This window comes from Arachis hypogaea, chromosome 8 (genome assembly GCF_003086295.3).
Source record: "Arachis hypogaea cultivar Tifrunner chromosome 8, arahy.Tifrunner.gnm2.J5K5, whole genome shotgun sequence".
NCBI classification, from domain to species: domain Eukaryota; kingdom Viridiplantae; phylum Streptophyta; class Magnoliopsida; order Fabales; family Fabaceae; genus Arachis; species Arachis hypogaea.
In genome coordinates this window covers 32,223,961-32,240,788 of record NC_092043.1, presented here as the reverse complement: position 1 = coordinate 32,240,788, position 16,828 = coordinate 32,223,961, and the positions used below count along the sequence as shown (strand labels likewise).

General features: G+C 35.7%; 3 protein-coding genes and 1 non-coding gene across 5 annotated transcripts; 2 read left to right on the top strand and 2 right to left on the bottom strand.

Annotated features, from left to right (window-relative positions):
- Positions 1-443: 443 nt before the first annotated feature.
- Positions 444-516, top strand: TRNAA-AGC (transfer RNA alanine (anticodon AGC)). Its single transcript has one exon. It is a non-coding gene; the product is annotated as a tRNA-Ala (tRNA).
- A 199-nt stretch (positions 517-715) lies between these two features.
- Positions 716-5,776, bottom strand: LOC112707033 (beta-amylase). 2 transcript variants are annotated; one of them, XM_025758586.3, is made up of 8 exons: positions 4,980-5,776; positions 3,035-3,103; positions 2,532-2,930; positions 2,172-2,336; positions 1,807-2,070; positions 1,497-1,706; positions 1,158-1,397; positions 716-1,087 (listed from the first exon to the last, which is right to left on the bottom strand). In XM_025758586.3, the coding sequence occupies exons 1-8, from the start codon at positions 5,229-5,231 to the stop codon at positions 866-868; spliced, it is 1,821 nt and encodes a 606-aa protein (XP_025614371.1). In that variant the 5' UTR covers positions 5,232-5,776; the 3' UTR covers positions 716-865. The 2 variants fall into 2 exon arrangements, with proteins under 2 accessions (XP_025614371.1, XP_072057213.1); XM_072201112.1 differs by having other exon boundaries at positions 3,035-3,114; positions 4,980-5,446.
- Positions 5,777-9,429: 3,653 nt separating this feature from the next.
- On the top strand, positions 9,430-11,817 carry LOC112707031 (transcription factor bHLH115). The gene is made up of 6 exons (XM_025758584.3): positions 9,430-9,557; positions 9,881-10,084; positions 10,214-10,270; positions 10,817-10,891; positions 10,973-11,138; positions 11,353-11,817. Exons 1-6 carry the CDS (start codon positions 9,526-9,528, stop codon positions 11,602-11,604), a joined length of 786 nt encoding a protein of 261 aa, XP_025614369.1. The 5' UTR covers positions 9,430-9,525; the 3' UTR covers positions 11,605-11,817.
- A 17-nt stretch (positions 11,818-11,834) lies between these two features.
- LOC112707029 (uclacyanin 1) lies at positions 11,835-12,816 on the bottom strand. The gene is made up of 2 exons (XM_025758583.3): positions 12,572-12,816; positions 11,835-12,481 (listed from the first exon to the last, which is right to left on the bottom strand). Exons 1-2 carry the CDS (start codon positions 12,735-12,737, stop codon positions 11,958-11,960), a joined length of 690 nt encoding a protein of 229 aa, XP_025614368.2. The 5' UTR covers positions 12,738-12,816; the 3' UTR covers positions 11,835-11,957.
- Between the last annotated feature and the right edge of the window lie 4,012 nt (positions 12,817-16,828).

Sequence of the window (16,828 nt, the reverse complement as noted above, 5' to 3'; positions counted from 1 at the left end):
CCTCTTTTACTATGAATGGTGAATGGTACTAGAAAAAAATGGGATATGACTAAATGACATTATAAGATTTTTTATTTATTATTGTCAATGATGAAACTTAAATTATTTAGTTATTAATGATCTTATATAAAAATATGAATTTAATTTTGATATATTTTTTATTAATTGTATTTATTTTTTTAATAATTCTTTACGAGTTTAAATAAAATTTAATTGGATGTACGTACGATGTATTGAAATTAACTTGTCCTTGACTTTTTATAGTTTTATTCAATTTTTAATTAGATTTTTATAATTTGGAAAGTTCAACGCAGTTTATAAAAATTGAATCTCTTTTTTGCAAGAGCTCATACGTTGACCCTGCAGTTCGTTCTTGGTGTAGTTGAAGCAATGCAATGATGTAATCTGCAATTAAATCAAAGAACAATTTATATAGCCAATACGGGGATGTAGCTCAGATGGTAGAGCGCTCGCTTAGCATGCGAGAGGTACGGGGATCGATACCCCGCATCTCCATCCTTTCTTTTGCATTATTCTCTTTCCCTATTCCTCTTATTCTTGCCATGGAATCATGGAAGTGGTTGTTAGTTTATTACAAATAATTTGGCATCTTTGGTCCCACTATATATAGCATTTAAGTAACATTCTCACAAATTTTCATAAGACAGTATCATTAATTAACTATTATTTTCTTGGTGTCACTTGGCATATATGCTTAGCTATATGAATCTGATGTTATTTATTCCCTTTATGGTCGTGCTTAGCACTTGACAGATTTACAAGAATCTTAAAGCAGATCCAACTGCATGTTCCTAATTCTCAATATCAACACAACAAACAATACCTTTCCCCTTTTCATTCCCCCTTAGTCTTGGTTTCGGCGCTGCTTAAATATACATAAGATAATGGCTAGTATATCAGCAAGTACACCACTAACACCACCAACACTCATGTCTGTTTCTCTATGCCATGTATATGGCTTCACTGGCTTTGTTGCTTCAAGAAGAGCCTCCACTGGTATCTTTGCCTTTGACCTCACCATAGGATACATGTAATGGTTGTACTTCTCTGGCTCTGGACAATAATCCTGCAAATTTTCCAAAGCAATTAGGACAAAGCCTTTCACTGCTTCACTTCATATGTCACAAGGTGCTTACCTGCTCAGCATGCATCTTTCTCACAAAGGTTTTGAATATATCAAAATTTGTTTTCTCCATTAACTCATCTGACAAACGGAGGTATGTGACTCCATACATCCTCAGTTTTGGAGGGCCCTTTTTGTTGACACCATTTGGTCTAGCATTCAGAAGGATTTGGTTGTAAGCTGCACGATCATACCTTGCAAGCGCATTTTCCCCTGCAACTTCAAGCTTCTCCATCCACCCTCCACTTAGAACCTGCATGGAGATTATCCTATCAATCACAATTCACAAGTTGTCTTTTGGTTTCTGCAGAGAAGAACACATTAGGCTTCATTTGTAGATAGAATAGATTACTTGCTGAACAAGTTCCTGTGCACCACTTCTGGCATCAGGTCTTTGCTCAGAGTTCCTCATTTCAAGACATGTGAAATTGAAGAGAGCGTCATGCCGAGACAGCATCCTCGCTATAGGCCGGTATCCATCTCTATCTTTTAAGTTGTAGTATCCTGAAGTAAGCTCTGCTGCATGGCTTTCTGTTTTATACCACCAGTGAATTCCAGCTACCTATTTTCATAAGAAAATGTTATTAGGTGAATCATGGTTGTTGCAAAAGAGAATCAATTCTTGTTAGGTGCAAATTCAGTAGATATATTTCAGAGTTTACTTTTGCTGCTAACTTCAATTTGCAGCCTAGGAATGCCTTGTTGGCTTCATCAAGGATCTCATCACCATGGATCAGCAACTTGTTTGAGTACCATGTAAGAAAAAACTTCCCTTTCTCTGTTGTGTAGGTTCCATTTGATCTAAAGAACTCTGTTGATTCAGGTGTGTCATTGGATTGACCAGCATTATCAGGAAGATCCCATTCAGGATGACCTGCTTTTGTTGCAGCCTCTTTGAAATCAGCTTTTAGGTATTTGTCATAGCACTGCATGCATGGTTTTGGAGATTTATTCAAAGAGGGTATGAGAATTTAAAAGCTTAATCTTATTGATATGTATTGAATATAACAGAAAAGTCTAAACTCACCTGAAATTCTCCAATGCCAGGAAATACCCACCCCAGATTTCTTGAGTAAGAGGGATATCTGAATTCTCCAGCAGGGCCAAGCCCAACTTCAACGTCTATCATCAGCTCAGATTCTAAAAAATCTTCCATGTTCTCTCTGAAGCTCTTCATGTAATCACTGTACATCTGCATCCAAACAAATTTAAACATGTATATATAAATGTAGTAGGCATTAGAGGTTTGCTTCATTTCATAGATAGAAATGAATGATTCTTCCTTCAAGTTAAAGAATAAAAAGTTCCTATTAAATCATGTTCTCCAAAGTTAGCAACAAATAGAAAGAATATGAGTAAGAAAACAAAAATTTTGAACGTGGTCAACCTCAATAGCAGTTCTGCCATGGAATAAAGGCCTATTGTCAACCCCAATAGACAAGCATTCCTTGTTCCTTATGCCATTGGGGTTGGTGTAGAAGATATCAGGGTCTGATACTCCGATTTCAAGGACCCATTTAGGGATTGGGATGGAAACGGAATCTCCCACATTGCCACCACACTGGTGAAATGACATTATGGCCTGTAACTTGAGCTTGCAATGTTGAACAAGTTGAAACAAGTCTCTATATGCTGACCAATCATACTCCTGAGGCCCCTTTGATTCCACAATGCCCCACCACACATCAACCATAACACCATCAACACCTGCAGCATGAAGCTCCTTCAGCTGTTGCTCAAGTCCTTCTCTATCTTCTAAGACATTGTCGTTTGTAACAACTCCTAGCTGGGAATAAGAACAAACACAAAGGAAAACATTAACATACATGTATGCTGCATTGTTATTTATATGTATATGTGGGATGACATTTAATTAAGGTTGTGACTTACAGGGAGCATGACATATACTGGTACATAATTTGCAAGCATTGGATCGTCGTAAGTAGTAGGTATTGGAGCCTGCATGATAACTGAACATGATTATTTTTTCAAATAATTCAATATCAACAAAAAAATAAAATAAAATAAGAGTCATGCTAGGGACAGCAACATTTGTGATTGGTAGTCATCAACTAGCCATCAATAATGATTTAATGATGTGAGATTGGTGTGAGATTTCATCCAATAGCTCACCTTTTTCTGCTGGTTACATGCTAGCCAAAATACAATAAAATTGCTGCCTCTAGACTTTTCCATAAAATAAAATTTGTATCTTACATGTCTTGGAAACTCAAATTTTAGAGTGTATTTGGTTTATTTTATTTTTTATTTTCATTTTTAGTATACTACTACTAAATATATTATTTTTCTTTCATGGTATAATTAAAAGACAAATTTTATATTTTCTTTTACTTCTTATTAGTTACTTTAATATCAAAAGTAAAAGATATATACACATAAATTGAAGTGTAAACCAAAATTTTCCAAAAAAAAGTGTACATAAAAAGTAATACATGTAATATTTCTTTTTTTTATTTCTATGATTCTGCAATGTGGAAAAAGGATAAAAAAATAAAATGAAAATAAAAAATAATATTCTATTATTTCTATGGATTTACTAATTTTTTAACAAAAATATAAATATAAAATAATTAAAAATAAAATAAATACTAAAAAATTTCAAAGATATATATATCCCTAATATTTATGGATGTTGCCTTTTTTTTTTTGAAACGGCACTTTTTGGAATAAAATATCTTTTTACGCATTTTAATAAATTTGAAAAATAATCCAAACTTAAGAAAATAAAAACCATTTAAAACTTTTTAAAATTTAAAATTTAATAATTGAGGGACATATTCATATTTTGTTATGTTAGCTTAACAAGAGAATATGTCATTTTTATTTTTTATGGTCAGAAAAAAAAATCTCTTTGAATATCGGGATTTGATATGCTTAATAACAAATTATACTGCCAAAATTAATATACGAATTAATGTATTATTCTTACTATGGATTATGGAACAACTCCCAATAAAATAGCTTTAAAGTTTAAACCAACACTACCTTAATATAACTTTTTAATACCAAGTGTTAACCATTTTTACATTTCTTGATACTTATTCATCTAGTTGATCTTGTGCAAGGGACTTTATGGATAACATTAAACATTGGATCTCGCTAGAGAAATAATAGACTATTTGTATAATATGTACAATGAACTACTTTAAAATGGTCAATGTAACTTGTTATGGATAAATAGATAATTATTAGGATAGTAGTTTACAGTTTAGATAGTGTCAATAGCCGATAGAACATTAGAACAGAAGATTTTATACTTTTTTAGTTTTTATCATTTGAAAATATGAGAAAAGAAATTAATCATTCAGCATTTTCTTTCCATTTTCATAATTTTAGCCTTAGACATAGAATTGACGAGCTATTTTTGGTTCATAACATGACCCCGTCCTCTTTGTTCACCTACGCAACCTACAAATTAGCCACTTCATGAAAACAAAAGTAGAACAAAACAAATAAATGGGAATAAGATGATGATGAGGTGGGGACATAATGGTCAATCAAACATGATATGTTATGGGCTAGCTTTAATGAAATTTTCTTTGGTCACCAAATAAAGCGAGAAGATAAGTTAACCTTAGAGTTAGAGTTGATTGAGTGGATACATAAATAATTAATAAAAGAAAAAACGAAAACCAAAATAAGAAGAAAAAGAAAAAAAAAAAAGTGCACGTGCAAGCTAGGGAAGGTTGATAATAATGAACATGAACCATTCAAAACTCAGAGCTTGAAGACATATACACAGCACTATTTTCTACGGTATTATTTTATTACGGGAAAAGATAGACTGAATAAATGGTTGGTTTGTATTATATACCTTTGGTTCAGCAATTGCCGCTTTGAGTGCCACACCAACACCACGACCACGACGTCGACCACCACCTGGGTTGTTTTTCTTGACATACTCGCAATCCAATTTGAAGGCATGCTTTGTTGCCGTTGGCTTCTTTGCTGTGCCTACACGTTTGGCTCCTCCAACCCACCCTGGGATTCCCTCATACACATACCTTCCTCCAATCCCAAGCCTAATATTCCTCGTACCAATTCCACCTTGTACTAACCTTTCCATTTCTTCTTCACTTTCATCTACATATATATATGTTTTCTTGTTACATTACATTACACGAAACTCCATTGATGCATGGCAATATCGCAACGAATTAAATCAATCATGACAAAGAGACAATCTATGAATAATAATGAATGAGTCCAATATATATAGTTTCCCCCAATTACTCTCTCTTCTTACATATGTAGCACGGATATAATGCTAGTAGATAGACTAATGGATGGATATGATTGGGCTCTATTAAATCATAACTTTACTTAAGGATTCTTACGCAGAATAAATACTAATCATACTTTATAGGCCGTTTTATTAGGGGATGGCCCAAATCATGATCATAGCAAAGCCACAAAGAACCACATAGGAAGCCCAACTTCTTGACATACATTAGAAATAGAGTCCAATTTTTTATTGTAAGTTTTGACAAAATAAAAGCATTTAATGTAAGTTATTAATAAATTTTTTAAATAGATTATTATTTGTTTGCATATTTTTAATCAGATATTATAGGCTTTCAGTTTCAGCCTTTCACAGTTCATAAGCTGAGTAAGTTGGGGTTGAGTCTTGAGTGAAATTTGAGGATGAAGACAGGCTAGGAAGGTCGACGTGGCAGACATGCATGTCTGTCGAGCACGGTTCTCTATGGTATATCATTGACCATTCCCTTCTTTTAACGGTTCAATTGAACCCTGTGACCCATCCTCGTTCATTGTAGATTGATTCCTATTTCGGTATTTCCTAATTCCTATCCTACACAGCCCTGCGAGTGCGAGGAATGTCCAATTATTATTATTTTATTTTATTTTCCACATCTACTCCAATCCCATTTTTACAGCTAATATTTTCAGAAACTATTGAAAAAGGAACTTTATGCAGTAAAGAAACATAAATAATGCTATATTGACTCTCTATTTCGTTAGCAGTCATTGAGATATCTTTGTGTAGCAAAATAATCACTTTAATTTGTAATTGCGGCTTATTCTAATGGTTAATGCTAATAGCCAAAAAGCATGGTTAGCATCAGTTATATTATATAGTAAGTAACCACTCACTAAACTAAATAAATAAAGAAACCTCTAAGCGGTTAGTAGCAGCCAGCATGACAGTAAAGCGAAAGCAACATTGACCTTGGTCCTAATTTGGTATTGGCAAATTTAACTTTCTAACAACTTAAGGTAGCCTTCACGTGCTCACATTAACTCTCAATTAGTCTTGTATTCTTTAAACAACAAAACCATTTCGGTTAACTCTCTCTCTCAGCACTTGCCAATCCATGTCGTTATTTATAAGCAGCTTCTCGCAGCACTCTTGTTTCTCCCCCGAAACAACCATGAGAAAAAGACGAAAAAGACTCCAATAAGACCCACACCGCCCGTCTCTGCATCTGAGAACAAAATCGCCTTTCAGATTCACACAACACACACACACACAATGATTTGCTACGTTGGAAAAGCAACTAAGATCTTCATCTTTATTGTCACCCTTCTCGTTGTTATTGGCCTCGTCTTAGGACTTGGGATCCTCCACCGCCACCACCACAACGCCGCCACCAAATGCTCCGATGATGATTCCTCATGCTCTCCTCCTTCAGGTTTTCCACCTCCCAATTTCAACATTCCCAACCCTCCTTCCCCCATTTATGGCGGCAATCCCGTTACTCCTCCTTCTCCTCCAGCTTCCACCGCCGCCCCCATCACCGCCACATCGCCGCCGCCGCCTTCACCCGTTAACGCAAATCCAACCCCTCCTCCTCCACCTCCTGATTCGAACTCATCTCCTCCGCCGCCTCCGGCCCCGGCGGCGACCACCACCCCAAATCCTCCAAGTGTAGCAGCACCACCCACGGGTACACCTACACCAGGAGGTTCCGCTCTAGTAGCCCCTGGTCCCGTACATGCATTTTCGCGACACAGGAATTAGGATCGGCTAAGTGATACTGATTAGTAATTAAGAGTTCTCTAGCTAGAACATTCCTCATGGAATTTTTTTTTTAATTTATTTTCTTCTATTTTTGGGTTCAATTCCGGATCGTTGTATAGAAGACAATGTACGTGGAAGCAACGGTGGATCTGAGTCTTCATATTTTTCTTTTCCTGTTACAATTATTTTCATATTTAGTTAATCTTTTTCCCCCTTTTCAATGATGGCTGGTTGTTGAGAGTTGAGAAATGAGGCCGTGAGATAAGGAAGACGAGCATCTCTGTAAAGCTTGTTTAGTAGTGAATTTACGGTGCCGCCCCTGCCGTATACTTTGATTTCCACTTCATGACACTGCTGTTTAACTTTCCTATGCATTGTAACATTGTTATCTGAGTTTCCACCTTTTACTATGTATGTCTATCAATGATCACAAACGACCCTTTACATTATATTAGAGTAAATTCTTTTGTTGTCTTTGGACTCTTGCAACATCATAATTCGTAAGGTTCAACTGCTCAAGCACTTATCCTTACCTTTTTTTCCCTTCGTCTGTTAGCCAACCCATCGGATTCCAAATTTAGATATTGTCAAAATAATTATCTCAAACATTTGAAGTTTAAATTCATAAGAGTGATATAATCTATCTCCGATTTTCTCTTTTTGGTCGACTCAAGTTGATACTTGAAAATAGTTAAATAATAATTTAGATAAATTATTTAAAAAAATTTAATTATTAATTTTACATAAAATTAATTATATCTGAATTTTTATTATTTTAAATATTTTAATCATAAAATTTCTTATATAATATTACAAAATTAATTATTTTAAAAATTTAGGTTAAAAAAACATAAATAAATAATTATATTTCTACCGTATATACAAATAAGATGTCAATTACTCAATTATGTTTAATTCGTGATTACTAGTGCTACAGTTCTCACCCACCTCCTTAGGCCGAAATCGATGCAATAATAATTTCGTTTGGTCCTCGCTGGACGCTGACTGATTCTTCTCAGGCCCAGCAGCGAGTGAACACTCACCGTAAGGCCCGGATCATGATTCATGGGCCCCCATTTCAGTACAAGGTTGAAATTTGTAGTACACTTCACTTATGTCTTATTGTCCATCTATGAGAAATTATTTTTCGGACGGGGAGAAATCATTATGCTTAATATCCACAAACTCATTAGTTTGGGCGACAATTTGAACTGTAACCCTAGATAGTAGCCCTAATTATCATTCATTGGTCCATCAGGATTACTAACCCATTGGCCTTTTTCCCTTTAGTTGCATTTTCGTTAGATGCGATTCTGTACTTAAGTAATAGTGGAAATGATCCTCTTAATTTTTTCTCTCTATGTTATAAAAGTATAATCTCCAACTATACTCTTTTTAATTAGAAAAAAAATGTGAGAGAAAATATTAAATGATATAAATTCACATTTGATAATATCAATGAAAAGAAAAAATTAAGAGGATCAATTCTTGATTATAATTGAATCAACATTCATTTATTATATATATTATTATGTACTTATGTTAGGTGAATATCAAAATCAAAATCAGTTGTTAAAAGATTAAAATATAAAATACATATTAACCTTATTAACATTACAACGGTTTTGAGCCAATAAAATAATAAATGTGCAAAGATTATGAGAAAAAAAGAAATTTAAAAAATAAATATTTTCTAATTATTTTTTAAAAAATATTAATTTCCTTTTTTTTTATTCTAATAAAGAACACAGACCACAATTCTTTTTTTTCTTTTTTAGTTTCTTTCTTGACCAGACCTGTAAAATAATGAGTTATATGTGGCGGTGTGGGGACTTTTCCCCGAAATAGAAATAGGTAGCAAAATGTAGGAAAGGTGTGATGAGAAAAAGAGTGATCTTAGGCTCTTAGCCTTTGAAAGGCTGCGTAATATTGCAGCGGTAACTGTTTGAATTTCATGGGTGAGTAGGAATGTTGGATAATAAAGTGCGTCACAATATTCTGAGATGTATTGTTATTGTTGTCGATGGACATCAAGTACTACGTCATGTTATGGCATGAAAGAAGCCATCCAAAGAAGCCTAGTTGGATTTTATTATGCGCAAATATAACAGGACTTAAGAATATTAGTTTAGTGGACTACTCTGCATAAATGAGCTAATCACTATTAATCTATTCTCAATTTGTCATCACTACTATACTAATCGTTATGATTAGGATGTCAATTTCAATAACGTAATTCTAGAAACAACCACAGTAGCTAGCTGCCCCACCCAATGACCCAGTCCTCATAATTGGTCCTCCTGCTTAAAAGTGGTAATTCCATTTCATTTCCCAGGAAAGGCATCAAAGAAGGAATATGTTCACTCTCTTTTAAGCCATGATTTTGAGCCTTAGAGTTTTACTTATAAGGTAATTTTGATGCTTAAAAAGAAACTATATTTCTTATAAAATCTTTAATGCTGAGAGATTCCGTTGAGTTGGCTCCGGAGTCTGAACACTGTTTCAACGTAATGCAAATGCATTGGCTATCACTGTGCATGACACACACACACTCACTCTTTGTTGTGCTGCTGCTTCCGTCACAGCCTCTCACAGCCACAATGACTTTCCTTTTTTTTTTTTAATTACTCTCTATTTGTATAGAACAAGCAAGTAAACCAAATCCAAAGCAACAAAAACAAAATGAAAAACATATATACAGAGTAACATATTCCTTTCATACTTGGTTTCAGTTCACACACAAACACTTGTTGTTTCTTCTCACTCCCTCTCAATATGGACATAGATTCTTCAGGAGGCACATCCAATTGGCTCTACGATTATGGCTTTGATAACATCTCTGTGGCAGACTTCATGGCTCCAGACTCTGCTGCTTTCACCTGGCTGCCTCAACCTCAGCCTCACACCAATTTCAAGCCTCCTTCTTCCAATATCAGGTGGGTGTTTTTGGGTTTTGTTTTGTTCTTCAACTTTCTCTTTTGTTTTAAGTTTCAACCCAAGTTTAAAAGCAGGGAATTCTATGGATTTTTTTCCCGGATCATCACATAACTGCTTCATGATTGCAGCTTGGAAATGGAATACTCAGTGGATTCAATTGTGCTGGAAGGTGGCCCTTCAAAACGGTAATATCTCTTTTCTTCTAAAATCCTTCCTTCTAAACAGTTTAGCAACTATTATTCATAATTTGGCATTTTCATCATGTAATGATAACATCAAATATTTAGAAATTTTGTATAATATGCAGCTTGGCCCTGGTCTCTGATTTGTTTTTATCAGTTGTGAGGGGAAACTGTAATGACTTGCATATTAGGCAATGTGGTTTATGAATAGTATAAGACATATTTGATCATATAAACTGAATTTTGAAAAAATCTATCATTAGTAGGATGAGGAAGGATTTGAAATTTTCTAAGGAATCAAGCAAAGAAGACTATGTTAGTTGTGACATGGAAATGCCATGCTTGCTCCTACATACTTGATTCTGCATTGAGCCTAGATATCATGTTTAATATTGATAGTAATAGCTAATGGAAAAATCTAACATTGTTAGGCAAAAAAAACTGTTTCTGAAATCATTCATGAGTCAATTAAGATCCGGAATTAAGTATTAATTGCTCTCTTATGATTCACTTGTGTTCACCTCTGTAATTTTGCAACTGTTACTTCAGGTTGAGGACTGAATCATGTGCATCTGGAACCAAGGCATGTCGAGAGAAATTGCGAAGGGACAAACTGAATGAGAGGCATGCTATTATTTTAAATTTGTGTGATTGAGTATAGTCTTCTCTGAATCTCATGTCCTCAAAATTTGGCATGGTTTTAAGGTTTCTGGAACTGAGTTCCATCTTGGAGCCTGGTAGCATGCAGCCCAAAACCGACAAGGTTGCCATATTAAGTGATGCCGTCCGAGTCGTAAACCAATTAAGAGATGAAGCAGAGAAGCTGAAGGAAATGAATGATGAAATGCTTGAAAAAATTAAAGAGCTCAAGGTGGGTGATTTTCTGTTTGTAATGGTTACTTTCAAGTAACATGTTCTTCTTCATAAGATTAGACTATAGTTGTTACTTTTTAAGTGCTCTTAGAGTATGACTTGTTTGAAGAACCTCTAAGAATTTCTTGATGAAAAAGCGGAAAAAGGGTTGGATATGACTGAACCATTATAGCTTTTGACTTAGTAGTAAGAACTTAATAGAATCATTGCAGGCTGAGAAGAATGAGCTTCGGGATGAGAAAAATAGGCTCAAGGTAGAGAAAGAGAAGTTGGAGCAGCAGTTCAAGATGACAAATGTTCAGCCAAGCTTCCTCCATCATGCTCCGGCGGCCACGAAAGCACAAGGTGCTAGCCAAAAGCTGATACCCTTCATAGGTTACCCTGGCATAGCCATGTGGCAGTTTATGCCCCCAGCTGCAGTTGATACATCAAAGGATCATCTCCTTCGTCCACCAGTGGCATAATAGAGTGGTTAGAGCATCCACTTCATTGTTTTGTGTTTGTTAAAACATATATCAATGTCTAAGTTGTGTGGATTGTGAACTGTGTGTGTATGTGCTTACTAATAATGTAAGCCTAAAAGTGTGTTCTGAAGCATTTCAATAAGGTGAACTTGTCTTGTATTACTTTTGAATTTGTGATGCTATCATAATTAAATGGTTTTCTGTTGTGTATTACTGATGGATGCATTATGGATTATGAATTAGTCTTTATGAAATTTCAACCACAGCAAATCACCAATACAACAAAGAAAAAACACCAAACACAATAGTTTAACATAGAACAAACAATGGTGGAGAGTAAACATTTCTCATCCTTAAAAGGCCACAATCATTGTTAAATAGCTTAGCACTGCCGCTTGCATGACTTTGCTGGCTGATGATGAATCTGGCTGGTCTACCGAATGGTTTTCGAGAGGTGAGGCAGCAGAACCAGTAAATTCAGTGGAAGGAACCATTGGTGAGAGTGTAGGAGTTTCAAGAGGTGTATCCAACAATGGAGATGATGCCAATGGAACACCATAACTTGGTGATTCAGCTGATGGTGAAGGGGTTAGTGTTAGTCCCTCTGGACCTGGAGAGGGAATGATGGGAATTTCTTGTGGTGAAGGAGATTCTACTGGTGATGATGAAGCAGTGGCTAGAGTAGTGTCTATTTCAACCTTCATTCCTGTGCTGCAATGTCCAATTGTTCCACAAATGTAGTACTTTTTTCCTGGTGAAGTAAGAGGAATGGTTGTCTTGCCATCATTGTAGGTCTGAATTGGTTTTGTTAATTGGCAAGAGTCATAATCTGTCTTAGTAACTTCAATCACATTATGATTTGGTGGATACTGAAAAACTGCACAACAAAAATATATGAAAGACAGTTGTTAAGTAGAATTTATATTAAAGTTGTAGTTTGTTGATGAATGCATTGCAAGAGACTTACTGAGATTGTCTCCAACTGAAAACTTCTGAGATAATGCCCATGATTGAAGGTCTGAGCTTGTATCCCACCCTCCATTTGGTCCTCCAACAATGTGATCTGTAGCCATGACCAATTTGATAAGTACAGTCACCAAAGTTACTCTGACTATGATTTCAAGTACACCCATATTTGATAATGTCAGAGGAAGAGTCACAGGATGTATTAAGGTTTGATGAAACCTGATTAGAGATATTTGATTGATAGATGGCTTTAAGTATATCCAACTATCCAAGTCTATATATATATAGGGAACCATAGAGGAACTTGGAGGAGTCGCTTTAGAATGATGTATAATTTTGGTTCAATCATGCAATAGCTGGAGTTGGTAACTATCTTATAATTATTTGCTTCAAGTCTGAAGGAGAATTAACAGGTGATAGTTGTTGATGACTTGTTACATTAACAACAATTTATGTTTGGCTTTTTTCCTAGATGCATAATTTTAAAAATGAATTTTTCTCTGTTCCACTATATTAGAATTTTGTGATTTAGTTTACTTGCAACCACATCAATTGGCCATTGATTTTCACTAGGAATCTTTCTCGGGTCTAATAGCCAATCAAAATATGGCAGCACAATTCAAGTGGAAATAAAATATTAATAATTTCTGTGGTTTGTGGAGCAAATGTGAGAGGGGTTCCTATCCTATCTCCCTAGTGTTGCAGGCACCTAATCCAAGTATGTAACCAACCCAAGGTGCCAGAATATTAAACTTTTATCAGTTAGGAATCTAAGAAAAGTAGTAAAGAAGTTGCAATTAGTATTTACTACTAGTGTTTAATTACCAACATTGATAGTCTTACATTCGTTACATGTTTGGCTGGGTGCATACTCGCTAAATTCTTTGTAGTTAAAATATTATATTACCAACCGTTTTGAGTTGGAGAAATTTAAGAACAACAATGTAATAACTTTAAATCTTTAATCTTTCTAACAAACAAACAATCAAGCATTAAATTATATTAGTTTAATTTAGTGAAGACAGACATGCATTGATTTAAGAATAAATGAATATTTGTATCTATGAAAGACGAATACGCTGACATTTGTATTCATATTAGATCGAAACTAAATTTGTACTCACGCTAAATGCCCTCCATGGGACAAAAGTGGCCTGCCTTAAATCTGCACTTAGTTCGTGGTTATCCGACCCTACGTGACACTCCAACCCTCCAAAGTCCTATCTACGTGAAAGTGAATGTTGTTTTTCACTAAGCGTTTGGAAAAAAGAAGTACACTTTGTGGGAGAATCTGTTGTGCCTTAGCAGAGGTTCATTGTCGCTGTCGCTCCATTCCCAAATCGGAGAAGACGACCGGAACTCTCCCAATTGATCACCACGAAGACGTAATAAAGAATCGTGCATAGAACAGCGAGCAGAACCTCATACCAGGCTTTTCATCGTCAACAGCGAAGATGTCACTCCATTTAATTCGTGAAGAACAGAGGTATGTCGTTGCCACTAATGATTAATTTTATATGTCATTGCCACTAGTTAGGCATATTCTGTTACTTTATCAAATCCTGTGATTAATTTTATGTGATTGAGAATTGATAGAATAGTTAGTTGCAGGTTTGTGTTAGCTGCAGTTACAGACAATAATTTTTTCTTTTATTGTATTGTTTAATTTTATTTTCAGGAATGGCCACCATCCATATAACTCTGTAAATTAATCATAGAGGACGGTTTGAGAGAGGGCCATGTGAAAAGGTTAGTTACATTGGTGGAGAAGTAACATAGATTGAGAGGGTTAACGTTGATACCCTCAATGATTTTTTCATATCTCATTTGCTAAGGACACTGGATATATGTCTATTGCTGATTTTTACTGACTAGAACCTGGGAATGAGCTTGATAATGGGTTGAGGTTACTAAGAATTGATATGGACATAGTTAAAATGTATGAGCCAGCCGTGAAGAATGGTAACAAAATTAATGTCTATATAGAGCATCCGGTGGATCATCCTGTGCTAGTTGAGTAGAAAGATATGACTCCATCAAAGATGAGAATAAAGAGCTGTGCTAAAAGGGGTTTCAACTCCAAAGAAGAGTCTAAAAAGAAGATTGATAGTAGTGGAAGATGATGAAGATGCTGAAATAGTAGGTCATGTCCAAGTTGTGAAGGAACCCTAAAAAAAAGGTGAGGTCCAGCCCAGGAAAGAGGCCCAGCAAGAAAAGAACCCAGTTAATGTTGAGGCCCAAAATGAGGATAGTATCACATTCCTCAACAGACAGAAAATCCAGCACCTTCATAATCCCAATAAGCAAGACAGATTTTTCAGCCTCCTCCAACACCTGTCCTACCAGATAAGCCACTATTAACTCAGTCTCAACCTTCCTAGCCATCTATTGAGCATGACCAGCAACCATCCCATACTGATGGTTCAGACCCAGTCCCGCCTTCTGAAGCCAATATCTCTGAACCTCTTGCACCTCAACAACTAACTCAATACATCCCATAGTCGTATAGGAATTCACTTTCACAATCAATCCCTGAGTCAGTCTCACCCTCTGACTCCAATAGGACTCCCCAAAATAATAAAACTGATCCTTCAGATGAGGTTGAGGGATGGCCAAAGAGAAACAAGAGAAGATCAACAAAGAGGTCTCCCTCTACAGGACAATCCTTCATCCCGAATCCTGATTCGGACAAACCTCCAACCTTCTATGTCTCGGTTGATGGAGAGGATTTTTCTGATGAAAATGCTGAGTATCATTGCTATGAGTTAGAGGACTTGCATAGCATAGCAAGTGATGAAGATTCTGACGAGACTCTAGTTATTTCTCAGAGTAATGCCGATGCCCCTGTTAGCCAGATGCGGTTGGAACTGAGTATGGAGTTTGAAACTTTCAACTAGATTAAGAAGACAGTCCGAAAGTTTAATATCAACATTGAAAGAAGCATATTCTTTGCACGTTGTGACTCCACAAGATCTAAGGCTATATGCTACGATGAGGACTGTCCTTGGTCAATATACTATAACAAGAGAACATTTCCAGAAAGTTATCAAATAAAGACTTTTGTAAACGAATACACCTGCAGTAGAGACAATCATTGTAAGTCAGCAGAGAAAAAATGGGTGTTAAATGAGCTAGAGGAGAGGATAAGAGTTTAGACAAACTTGACAGTGAGAGAGGCTGGCCAATTCTTCAGATCTGGGTATGATATACTAATCAACGAGAGAAAATTTTACAGACCTATGAAGTCAGAAGAAGGCATGCATGTCTATGTCAATGTATTAGAAATTAAAAAAAATAGAACAATACAAGAAACATATCATGTCATGCCAATATCAGAAAAAACATTCACTCTCTCGTGATAAACAAAGATCCCGAATTATACAAATCTTATATTTTCATCACCAAATACAACTCACGCAATAAACAAAACACTACCTCCAACGCAATAGTTGAAAGCAACACTCTAATTCCCCTAATTTCACCCTTAATTTCAATCCTAAATTTGTCTATCTTCTTAGCCAACATTGAGGATGCTTGCTAATTTTTCCCAACTTCAATGACAGTCAATCCATCATCACGCCTTGCATAAGAATACTTCGAATTTCTTTTGGCTAAACATCTTGTTAGTCCCTCCCATCCTTCTTCGATTTCATCCACCCAAATAAAGTATTTGCAGTCTCTTGTCTGAAAAAATAAAAAAAAACGCACCCAAATGACAACTAAAAATCCAAAAATAAATTTCTCACCTCAACAACAATGGCGCCTAGCCCTTACCGTTCATAGAGGATATCTGATGAACTATCTATTAGGGTTTGTTATCGTGCCAGACTCTATCAACGCAACCTTCCTCCCACAGAAGCATTTGTCGTCGAGCTTCTTCTCCTTCATCTTCTTCGAACTTGAAGAACTGCTACAACTTTCATTATTTGCAGCAGAGTTAAATCTGCGTAAAGACATTCTAGGGGTTACGAGATAATTCTTTCTGACCGTGGGTGTACTTGACACTATATGAAATTCAACAAGATTCGATTTTTGGGGTATGGTTCGAATTGGGGAAGGTAACTTGCTAGAGTTTCGATTTGATGCATAGAACCCTATCCACTTTCATATACCAATGTTTACTTCCACGTAGATAGGGTTTTGGAGGGTTGGAGTGCCACGTAGGGTCGGATAACCACGAACCAAATGCAGATCTAAGGCAGGACATTTTTGTCACACGGAAGGCATCTAGCGTGGATACAAGTTCAGTTTTGATTTA